We start from the raw sequence: 12,271 nt of genomic DNA, 5'->3' as shown, positions 1-12,271 counted from the left end.
TTATGTTAAAAAATGTTAAACGTTAACAGAAAGTTTTGGAAATAAAACATCAACAACAAAGAAAATAAAGCAGTTTTGAATAAAACTAGTCTTTCTGTAGGTTGTGAATGCCATTATCTTTTTAAAAAGTTATCTGTCAGCTAAAGGCTACTGATGTTTTATTATTCATCAACCTAGCATAACCCACCTTTGCTATCACTTTTACTTTTTATATATATATAAAATAATAATTTAAAATAAACAAATGATTATTATCCTGGTGGGTGGGGAAGTAAAGCCTGGTGGCCCAGCAGACTTGTAATACACTGGGGGAAACCCTGAGATATGTCTTTCCCAGTTTGTACATCTGGACATTGACTTTGCAAAAAGAGCTCAAACTCAGTCAGATTCTTTGATGTAAAACTTTCAATTGTAACCCAGCTTTACGCGTAGTGTTGGACGGAGGAACCTCCACTAGAGTTTAAGATATTTTAAGAGGTTTTCTTTCAGGACAACCCTGCATTTAACTCCCTCCATCCTACCGTTCACTATGACCCGTTTCCCTGTCCCTCCTGAAAAATCCTTTCCCACAGTATGCTGTACGCTGACACCACCATGTTTCACTGTGAGATATGGTGCATTCAGGGTGGTGCGTTTTTGTCTTGTCTGACCGAAGGCTGGTATTTATTCTCTGAGGGTTTATTTGAGGTTTGTTCGAGCTATCAGAGTAAAAGCGGGCTGACCACAAATGCAAACCGGGCTTTTAAGGTTTTCTTATCATAGAACGGTGTTATTTTTCTTCTACAGTACATGACATTGATTATGCACTAATTTGTGTTGATCTTTTAGATAAAATCCTATTAAGGTTTATGATTCTGCCTCAACAAAAATGTGAAAACACTGATAGGATGCGAATTCTTTGGCAAGAAATTGTAATTATTGCCATTACACCATGTCAGAATACTTCTAGAATGCTCTATGTCTGGCGGTTCAGAAATGCTCCTTAAATCTCTCCTCATCTTATTAGAAAACCAGACAATACATTTCCTTTTGGGCCGTCTGCCTGCGAACCACAGGTCTCAGCTCTGGGTAAGTTTGTTGGTGGGAAATACAAGAAAAGATGTGCGCAGATCTGATTGACAGGACAGCAATGAATCATTCCAACAATATTATTTCTACGCTAAGCAAATCACATCCACACGAAAGTCAGACACTGCTCTGAAATACGAGCCTCTCCTTACCTTGGGAGTTCCTGGAGTGGCTATGCCATCCTTGGACGAGGGGTTCTTACTGCAATCAGAAAACAGGACAAGAAGGAATTTAGTGAAGATTTATACAATAATGTGGTGCTGAGCCGAGTCTGGGCACACTTGTTCAGCTCGTTTCCCTTGATAAAACAAGCAATGTCTGTAAATTTTCAGCACATCGGAGAGCAAATTCTCCGGACTCTTGTTAATGCGTTCGCCTGCATTTTATCCGCCCCGCTCTTCCTTTCGCCGTCATCCCTTTTTGTTTTCCATCAGGCACTTTACAGCAGCTACGACCACCAAAAAGCGACGCGTTCTCCAACGCCGCCGCGCTTTCACATGAACACGGAACATGCGTCGGGAGGCGGGAAACGAGAGAATTTGCCAGTGCTGCCAAACGGCGCTCACTGGCAGTCTGAAAATATGTCGAGGACCATCATTTGGCTCGGAAACAAGCGAGACAGCTTCGATTGGAAATGAAGGACGGGGGGAGTCAAAAATGTAGAAAATTGACAGTTTTGCGCTTTATCCTGCCAACAAACCAGACATGTGACATTTCTCCTTGATGCTCATTCTCAATTGATCCACTCATCCTTCTTTCTACTTTCTCTCCGCGCCCCATCATCCCCTATCTCCCTCTCGCTCCTTCACTTTCTTTCACTCAGACACTGAGGATAAATTTCTCTGAGCCTCATGAAGCGTTGCAACAGGCTTGACATTGACAGGGCGAGGCAGGGGTTGTCATGTTTGCTTTGAGACCCCGTTAGCAGTCCAGACCCTCGGACACGCTCACACAGGCGCAGTCATTCACTCATACACACACACACACACAGGCTAACAGACAATGGCAGATTGAGGAAGGAACAGTGCCCAAAACTGAATTGAGCGCAACCTCTAATCTGACAGCATGCCCCGGTAGACCAGGGATTTTATTTTGCAACGGCTGAACGGGTGGATCATAAAAATAAGAGGCTTTATTTATGTGTTACTTATCTGACGGAAGAATTTGCAAACTGGCGTACAACAAGGACGGGCCAGTGAAACGTTATCCTCTGCAATAGGAAATAGTGTCTTTTTTTAATCTATATTAAACATTCAGTTAATACCAGACATTTACATACACGGTAGCCTATATAACTTATGAAACATGTTTTCACTGCAGGAAAATCTTAATCTAACCAACTCTTTTTTCCGTCAAGTTTCTAGTGTAAATGTCTTAGGAAACTTAAGACATTTTCGCAGCAAGAAATATGAGCTTGTTTTAAATCAATAATTCCTTAATATTGATGAAAATTGATAGTTCCATTGGCAGATTTTTTTTTTTTACTTATAACAAGACATTTTCCCCATGCAACAAGTGAAATAATCTGCCAATGGAACTAGTACTTTTTCATTAATGTTAGGGAATTATTGACTTAAAACAAGCTCATATATCTGGCTGAAAGGTTGTTTGCAAGTTAGTTTTGTGTTATTTCAAGCTTTCAAAATAGTTCCACCAGAAACTTGACAAAAAATACTTGGTCAGATTTAGTTTTTTTTGCAGTGTACTCACTCTGACATTTTAAAAAAAAGACTGTGGTGTCACATTCCTGCCAAAAACATGCTCTAGCCCAAAAATTGACCTCTTTCTCTGTTTAAAGGGCGTATTCGTCAGTTGGAGGCAGTAAATCTTCTGACTGGCTGGATTTTCAGCTGAAATCTGTTGACAGGAATCAGCTTCTACAATGGTCTCCCACATGATGAGTGTTGAAATATTCCACAGAGTCATCATAAATTATTTCAATTATAACATGCGTTGTGTGAAAATGGTGGTGAAATCATGTAAAGTTTTTCAATTCAAATATTAACTGAGAAAATGAAATATTGTCATTTCCATACGTAATTGATAAACTTTTCAAGTCTGTATTCCTAAAAAAAAATCTCAGCTTTAAGAGCTAGCTAGGTGTATGCTTTAGCAAAAGGGTAGGAAAACAAGAAGCTATGGAACCTGAAAGGAGAAGCCAAAAATCTAATTTCCATCTATTTGTTATTTCTATAACGTTTGCCATCAAAAAGTGGACAGCAAGCAACTTTGGCTGGCCTGTATGTGGCGCTGTAACACTGCCATGGAAATGGAACAAAAACAAAAACAGAGAAGCACAGGCACATGCACATAAAAGTAGTGGGGGGGTCAGTTATGCATTGTTTCATAACTGACATCATCAGTTATGAAACAAGGCATATTGGTTATCTACATGATAAACAAGGGTGGAGCTTTAAGATTTATAGAACCAAGGAACCATTTTCTGAAAATTATCATGTCAGAAGTCCCCAAATCCAACTTCTGTATAAGTCCGAGGTCAAAAACAAAACACACATATATATATATATATATTTTCATATAAAACAACTCCATTGCAGATGGCACCTCAAGCTGTCAAAGTTAACATGTCTTGTCTCTTTATAAGCAGCATTTCAGTTTGGAGCAGAGGTGGCTTTTGATATGTGTACGGCTCTATGACAAGGGCGGCAAGGCCTGAGTGATGGCGTAAGTGTGTTGAAGGTGGGGGAAGTTTATAGGCTACTGGCATCCAAAACACGCTTTCTGTTACTCATTTACCAGAAAATATGTTTGTAAATGCTAACGCAAATTGAGTTGGTATCTGATTAACGGCTTCCGATTTGGTGCTAAATTAAAGGGCTAGTTCATAGTTTTTTATCCGGTCTACATTTGACCAGGTGCTGATACAGCAACTGGGGAAAGGCCTGAAAACTGTGAGTGAGGAGTCGGGACTCGTGCTTACGAAATCTAACCGTATGTTACAAACAGTAGCTGAGTGTCACGTTAAGGAGCGGGTATGTGAGAGCCAGTTAAGTTCTGCTCATGCACCTGTGGACGTGCGTCCGCATGCGAGCATGTCTGTGCTGGCCGCTCCCGTTCGGCAACAAAGAAAGCAAATACGGGGCTGACACAGTCAAGCTGCCGCGCAAGGCAGCCGAATCTGCCAACCTCCCCCTCTCCCTCGCCTCTCTCACTTCTTCGCTCCCATCTCTGCCTCTCTCTCATCTCTCTCCCTCGATCTCCCCTTTTATTCATTACCTGGAACCTTTGCAGAGGCGTCAACAATAACAGCCACCTCCACCTGCTTGTTGACAGTGTCAAACAGCGACGGGAGAGCGAGCGAGACGGCGAGGGGACAGCAGTTGCGTGCCTGCCGCAAAAGGGTGTGGGGGGAAATTGCCACATTGACAGAGAGGGTGATGGAGAGATGAAAGGAGAGTGGAAAAGGGTGGTGGTGTTGGGGAGCGGGGGGAACGCGAGGTGAAAGAAAGATGTGGTAAGAGAGGATGAGCGGGCAACACAAAGAGGAATGATGAAAGGAGACAGAAAACGAGAGGAAGGAAAACAAGAGGGAGTGATAGGAATGTTGGCGCTGCCTCTTCTTAGGGGTTTACACATCTGTTCGTCGTGGTTTCTATGAATTTTTGATGGTGGTGGTGGGGATGTCGGGGATGGAAGTGGGGGATAGGAAGCCCTGGAACTTCCAGCTGGCTGGCACGTCAAAAAAAAAAGAAAAGAAAAGAAAGAAACACGGGAGGCAGAAACCCCGCCAAACAAGCAGCTGGAACAGATACAGTTTAAAATATGTTTTGATAATGACTTGATAATGAGGGAAGTGTGAAACGGAGGATAGGTGAGGGAATGGGGGGGTCCCTCTCTTCCTCCTACTTCTTACAGGTCTTTGTCCTGTCCCACCACTTGAGAGAGACTGTCTGAACACAAACTACAAGATTATGAATAGGAAATAAAAGCAAGTGTGAAGGATCCTCTGCTGTGTTTGATGGTAAATGGACTGAACATATAGCGCTTTTCTGATCATTTTGACCACTCAAAGGGCTTTACACTAGAGTCACATTCACCCACACAAATGTATACACAGATCATTAGACAATTTGAGGTTAAGTACCTTGCCCAGGGGCACATCGACATGTTGCAGGAGGAAGCTGGAATCAAACCTACGACCTTCCGATCACAAAACGACCAACCTACCCACAGTCACCCTGATATGGATGACATGGTTCCCTTGATATGGACAAGCTAAGCCTGGTGAAATCTGAATATGGTGTCTCACAACCAAAAACCTCTATCTGTTTTGTGCATTTTTTATTTTATTTTATTTTTTTATAATAATTAAGACAATACTGACTTACTGACTCAAACCATCTTCCCTGTGCCTCAAATTACCATGTGTAGCAAGGGGACGGTGCGCCCAGGGTGGCGTGCATCGGGTGTTTTTTCTTCTGTTGGCCAGAAAGTTCACTTTCGTTCTCATCTGTCCAGAGCTGCTCATGCATGTCCCATACTTGGGTTCTTGTGGCTTCCTTTGGAAAGCAGCTTTGTTCCTGCCACACTTGTATAAAGGCCAGATTTGGATGGTGCGCAATGACTAGTTACCCTATTGACAGATACTCCATCTGGAGCTGTGGCTCTCTATGCGCAAACAAAAATTCACTTGTGTTTGTGGTTGTAACGGGACAAAATGTATATTAAAAAAAAAGGGTCAAGGGAATGACGCTGCATGTGACCGACAGCCATCCTACAATCCATTTAAGCGATTGGGCTGTTCTTGGTGAAAACAAGAAGGTTGATGGCACAATAAATTCAAGACGTTGATTCCTTTTTGCCTTTTTTTTTTTTGGTGTCATCTGCCAGAGAGGTAAGGGTTTTGGCCGTGTGGACGTAAATTGATTATGGAGAAGGATGAGGGGGAGGAAGGGGCAGCAGAGGTGGGAAAAGGAGGAGGAGGAGGAGGGTGGAGTATGATGGGGTATGTAAATGACTTTGCCACCCTCCACCACCACCCCTGAGCCACCTGACATGTACGGGGCATGATAGATTTCCATTTGCCAAGCTCTACATCTGTGTGCGATTTCCATGTCCTCGCAGATGCTGCGGCCCATGAACAAGTGACACAGCCGCAAGGGAGTACAGGCAGGCGGGCAGGAAGGCAGTTGTAATCAAACCCACAACCATTTACATGCAGACAGAACAGGACTGTGAGCGGAAGAAGCAGAAAACAAATAGCGACACGCTGGAGAACAGGCATTAAGAGCCAAGCAAGAAGCAACGCGCGCGCACGCGTCCCTTCGTTTCCATATTCGTGGGTTTGTTTTTTTTTATTCGGCAACCGCCTGCGTGTCATTAAAGGTAGATTTACTACAAATTGGGCCAAATTCCCACTGTCACTTTCAATGATGGCTGCCACCATGCAGATAGCCAGAGAGAGGAAGAGGCAGAAGGTGATTTAGCATAAGGTCGGTTCTGTGATGTAACACACATACAAACCCCCCTTGTTTGTTACTTTCTATGTGAAAAACTATGGATTTTTTGTTTTATTATTATTATTATTATTTTCTTCAGCACATGTCTAAAATTGGTCCACTGTATCTATATCATTTAACACCTCCTTCCCCATCATCCCTTTTTTTTTTTGCAGTGTGTCTTTGGGTTAATGGTGAGTAGGTAAATCAGCCAGGCGTGACGCTAGCCACCATCCCATCTCACCCAGGGATGATGCGATTTCCTTAAATAACTGTGTGTGTGTGTGAGAGAGAGAGAGAGAGTTTCACCAGTTTGGTATCCAGAGGGAAGGACAAACTAACCTTCATTATTAATTGGAATACACCTGCATCCTGAAGTTTAACAAGAGAATGTCTTTTCTCCCAGTTTCACTTCATCTTGACGCATCTTTTTTTCTCATCCTTACGTTTTCATACATTTTTTGATAATTGGATTATCAAATAACAACAAGCCAAGCATAGACTCTGATGAAGGCACTGAAAAATTTTTCAATGCGGTAAAACTAAAGTTAAAAGACTTTGAAACTTTTTATTACCCTTCTTATTGTTTTGCACTCTATAAACATTAGCTTCAGAAATGCAATAAAGGGAACTAAAGAAGAGATGGAAGGTTTTGGAGTGACACATGGAAAGTCTTGGTTGTCCCTCTGAAAATGACCGTGCAAATTCTGATGCCTTCAGCTACTTTAACCTCCAACTTCTCCGTAAAAGAAGTGTGTCACTGACAATAAAAACTTCTTCAAACTTAATGAATCCTAACATTTCTTTTGTACAAAGTGCCTAGGTTTTACAAGCTATTATTTTCTTTAGGTAAGTTTCTTTAAGTTTTAACTAGCATCGCTTCCAATTGATAATCTGTTCAGCTGATAGAGGAGCAACAAACGTAAAGCCATTGTGTTGTTAAAATGTAGGAGTATCTATTAATATAGCATTCTATCCCACAACCATAAACATTTTAGTTTGAAATTTTTTTATTTACTGAAATCTGCCTAAAACAAAGGACCCTGGCTGGCTAGCTGTTAGCCTTTCTGCTAAAGGAGAGGAATAGCTACCTATAAAAACTTTCAAAAAAATTTAAACTTTATTGATGGATGGTTCAGAATTTTTTAAGTGATATAGACAATTACTTTCATATCTGAAGTACTCTACTCACTTGGTAACTTCAAAATTAGAGTTGCCAGTCCTGAAAGCTAAAGCTAACAGCTAGCTAAAGAGAAAGGACAGGCCAAGAACAAAGCATGCTTCTACTTTCCTAACTCTAGTCTCAAAAAGGTCAAACACTAACATGCTTGATAGCAATTTTATAAAACTTTGAGTTGCTGCCAGATTTGCACTAGTAGTTAATTAGCAAAGCAGCAGGTGAATATTTAGATAGTAAATGGAGTGAAAATGGAAAAGGCTGCAGTGTGTGATTAGTATTTTTTCCTGTGCACAACACATTGCGAGAACAGAACATGTACCAACTGCTGCGTTGAATAGTAAGCCAATGCAAAAATAAAAAAAAGCTTCACTACAACCATGACTAAATATCTGATTCTAATGCATGTTTTTATACATCACATGAAGACAGCAACAGTTCTTAGAGATGCTTGTGTTGTGCCTGTATGAAAAAGAGAAGGCAAAAAAATATATATTAAAAAATGACAGGGACTGTTAGAGATGAGAAGATAGATTTATATACATATATTAAGATATAAGATGATGAGGGTGATTGTGGACAAAGAGAAATAAAGGGATGCGGTGGAACTCGTAGATTCAGAGGGACAGCAGAAGCCCACAAGTGTAAAGGTTGGAGAAATACAGAGTGATTTCCATGCGGGGTGACGCAGTCAGTTGCCCTCTTTCCCCGGGTTAATGGGGACTATCATAAAGCTGGGCCGCCAAAGTGCACAGCAGGTCACACAAACACACACGCTGACAAGTGGGGGGGCAGCAACATGCGCAGACATACAAACACGCATACATAGCTTGGCATGTGTTTGAGGTGAAATATGGACCCTAATGGCTGTGTCCCATCGTTAAAAGGGCTTGGAGTTGATTTATCTGTCATAAAACGGCTCGTGCAACTGCCACGAGGAGGAGAAAGAGGCGGTGGGGAACCCGAGGTCACAGGTGTGAATCCTAATCCCAGTAGGAAACACTTAGCTTTATATTGACGGCATGCTTCTCCCTTTTTATGCAGATTTATGGCACCCAAATGCGAGTACCGGAGAAATATTGCTCGGCGAACCGAGCTGAACTAAGCCGAAGCCCAAGCCTTACGGGTTAAATGACGCCAATGCCAACCATTGTCTTCAATGCTCTTTTCTGGTTTACCTTTGCGTTTTGTACAGTGTGTCTCTCAACCTGTTTTAAAACCTGGCTGTAGTTTAGCATTACATGATGTCATGGTTTGGCTTGGGCAAAATGAAGCTTTCTGCATAGTTACGAGCTCACACAGTCATACCTGAGGCAGATTGTGGCTAGTCTCTCTATTTCGGTTTCCATGTGCTCCTGTAGCTCTCCGGGCCTCAGCAGCACTTGGCAAATTGGACAAACGGGAGCCTGGCTGTCATATAGAGACATCTTCTTTTTACCTGGAGACAACAGAGAAGAGGGACAGACGGCATCAGCGCAACAACAGAATCTAACTTTGAGTAAAGTGCAACCCAAAGTTGATGGTGACTTGCAAAATTTTTCAAACCGTTTGAAGTTTTTCCACGTTTTTCCATGTATCGACCCCAAAATCTTCCACAGGTACAATAAAAACTCACTTGTACTCTCAGCCCCCCTTTTACTCAGATTCCCCACAAAAAATATCTGTGTTGTTGACGTTTGAAGTCAACAGCACAGAAAGCACCTGTGTGTGAATTAATCTACATATAAATCCAGCTGTTCTGTGAAAACCTAGATCATGAGTGAACAAACAGACAACATGGAAGTCAAGGAACACTTAAAGATAGGACAGGGAAGAAGTTGTGGAGGAGTTTGAAGTAAGGAAAGGAGCTGGAATAATAAGTTTTAAAATAAATAAATAAGTGGAAGCCCCAGTTAGAGTTTGCCATTAGTCAGGTAGAGCACAACTATAGGGAAGCTAATCTTGAGTTGATGGGATCAAGACAATAACCCTAAACATACAAGCAGAGCTACAATGGAATGGCTCAGAGACTGGTCCAGTCAAAGTCCAGAACTCGATACAATAAGAATCTTATGGACCGTGCTTTCTACCCAACCCAGCTGACCTTGAGGATACTTCCACAAAGACATACAGATTCGTTGCTACATCGTGGTATGTATCATGAGAAAGTAAGAAAAAGTTTGAGGATCATCAGCACTTGTGCACAGCACTATAAATTTAAAAAAAATCAAGTGACTGGAGAAACAATCCAGCACCTTCAGAATAACCTTTGCTGGTGAAAGCACTCCCCCCCCACCCTTACTCTATAAAGTCCCAGACATTAAGTGAACATACATTAGATTACTCACACAGAAAGCGGACCAGAGTGCTGCACAGACTTTATTGTGTAATGTTGCTCTGAGGTCAAAGTGAGAGGGAGGTGCGTGGGGAGGAAGGGGGACTTAAAGAAGTGTCTGCCGTGGATGAGCTAATGCTGTATAGAGTCTGCCAACACCACCTCACTTCATTGTCCTTGATCAGCAGGGCAGCAGGGTGGGGCCCACCTGTTTTGTGTGTCAGCATGCGTTTCATCGGTCGTCCAGCGCCCTTTGTGTTTCGTAGGCGTACGGCGGCCCTTAGAGTTCACCGCCCCGTCTGTCTGGGCTGGCTAAAAATAGCAGCTGTTATTGAAACTGTATCGGTGGTTCGTTTCGGAGGATGCTTCCTGATTTCCAGAGCTCAGCCAATCAAATGCGGCTTTTTTTTTAGCCCGCGAACAAAAGGGTCCCCCGTCTCAGCCAGGACATCCTGTTTAGACTATTTGTCACCATGGCATCACAGAGAGTCGGGTCAGGAGGACTCCCACTTTGACTTGCGCACCGAGACCATCACAATTGTACATGTGCGTATCATGTATCTCTATCATATACTCTGCATGAGGATTGAACAGACAATGTACCCACTCAGTTATTGCTTCTTTGTTAGAATGTGGGGCTATACAAAGCTTTTTCTCTTTTACTTAAACAAGCCAGAAGCAATAGAAATCTTGTCGGACAAGGGAAAAATAAAACAACTTTTACTCTTTATGCCTGCTTTTTCTTTCCTCTTCGTAACATTTTCCTTTGTAACAATTTTACTTCATTGTCCCTTAAGTGCAGTGAGGTCTCTCCACTTTTTGTCATGTCGCAACTACAAACTTATTTTACCGCAACTTTTTGACACACGTAACACAAAGTAGCGCATAACTGTAAAGCAAAAGAAAGCAATGCTCCATTTTCAAAAGCCTCCCCACAACGTGATGCTGAACACCAGGGGCGGAGCTTCAGGGGAGCCTAGGGTGGGGCGGCCCGGGCCTAGAGGGAGGCAAGATGGGAGGTAGAGTAAGACTTTATGGATCCAAGCCGCCTGATGAGAGCTGGAGAAAGCGGGCCCTCTCCTGTTGAGTATGGTGTATATAGGATTATGTAGCCTGGTGTCCCTGTAAATTATATAGTATTCTGCCCCAGTCATTGTTGACTCATGGTTGCTAAAAACTTTACAAGACCGACTAATTTTAGTGACATAATGGGTGTAAAATATTGAATAAAATGTTGTACTACATGACTGGCTTTATTTTCACTCTTACATTTAACCTTATGACACAAAATTACAAGTGGATCGTCCATATTGTCTCCAAGTGTATTCTGGGTAAAGCTCGTCACCAACCGTCCACCAACGCCATCAGTCACTTGGCAACAGATGGCAAACTAGCTAGAGCATTTCTACAGACTAAGTTAACATGGAGCGGCAAGGTAAAAAGGATGGAAAAAAGAGAGCAAGGAAAAGCCAAAAACTGGACGCATTCCTTGTCTTGGAGATGAACCGGACTTTTTTGTTGGCAGCGATTCAGACCCGCCAAAACTGCCAGCCCAGCGAAGGAGCTGGACTAGTTACAGGTAGCAACTCTGACATTATTCACATTATTAACTGTAGACTGGTAGTAAATTGCATCATTCCAGCCGCCGAGCTTACATCCCCTTTTTTCTCTGTCGGTGGTACAGCGGTGATGTCAGGGACAGAAGTTATAGTCGGTTTCAACAGTTCGGGTTGAGCGCGTTTTTGATACTGCTGTATGGCGTTTATAGTTAAGGTTTACATTGGAGAGATCGTCCAGTTTGTGTGAATGGCGGCACGCGCGATCCGCGCCGAGTTACAAAGATCCAGAGGTGCACGAGGTGCTGCGACACGCCGCACGTGCCTCTGCGTACCTGCTTCACGCGCGCTCCTGCGTGCTCGGTTCAACACGTTAACCAGGCTTCAGGCTCTGAGTTGAAATTGATAAAGTGTTAACATGATCCGATCGCTATCCGCAGTTCAGAACTGATTTGAATTTGTGTTGTTTCATCATTAGTGACCAGCAGCCTGATGTTTCTGTTCTCTTGGTTTGTTGTACTTCATGTCAGATGGATTTCAGAATGACAGAGTCTCTCTCTGTGGAGGTGAAACTTGTAAGCTCCGCTGTTGCGGGCATGTCTATGTTGTAAAGTTAAATTATCATGAGCTTTATTATTTGGGTATAAAGGGCCCGGTCATTAGCCCCGCCCACCCTGCCCGACTTGTTTCACTAGTG

At 42.6% G+C, this 12,271-nt stretch overlaps 1 protein-coding gene across 2 annotated transcripts in view; it reads right to left on the bottom strand.

Annotated features, from left to right (window-relative positions):
* The window catches only part of rnf220a (ring finger protein 220a), a 191,416-nt gene that overhangs the window by 36,678 nt on the left and 142,467 nt on the right, over positions 1–12,271 (bottom strand). For both annotated transcript variants that reach the window (XM_028020617.1, XM_028020618.1), the window contains exons 4-5: positions 9,013–9,142; positions 1,221–1,269 (exon numbers count right to left, since the gene is read on the bottom strand). In XM_028020617.1, the coding sequence (XP_027876418.1) occupies positions 1,221–1,269; positions 9,013–9,142 (179 nt within the window). The remainder of the gene's footprint in view (positions 1–1,220; positions 1,270–9,012; positions 9,143–12,271) is intronic.

The sequence above is a fragment of the Xiphophorus couchianus genome, chromosome 6 (assembly GCF_001444195.1).
Source record: "Xiphophorus couchianus chromosome 6, X_couchianus-1.0, whole genome shotgun sequence".
In the NCBI taxonomy this organism is placed as follows: Eukaryota; Metazoa; Chordata; class Actinopteri; order Cyprinodontiformes; family Poeciliidae; genus Xiphophorus; species Xiphophorus couchianus.
This window is presented reverse-complemented; position numbering and strand designations above follow the sequence as displayed.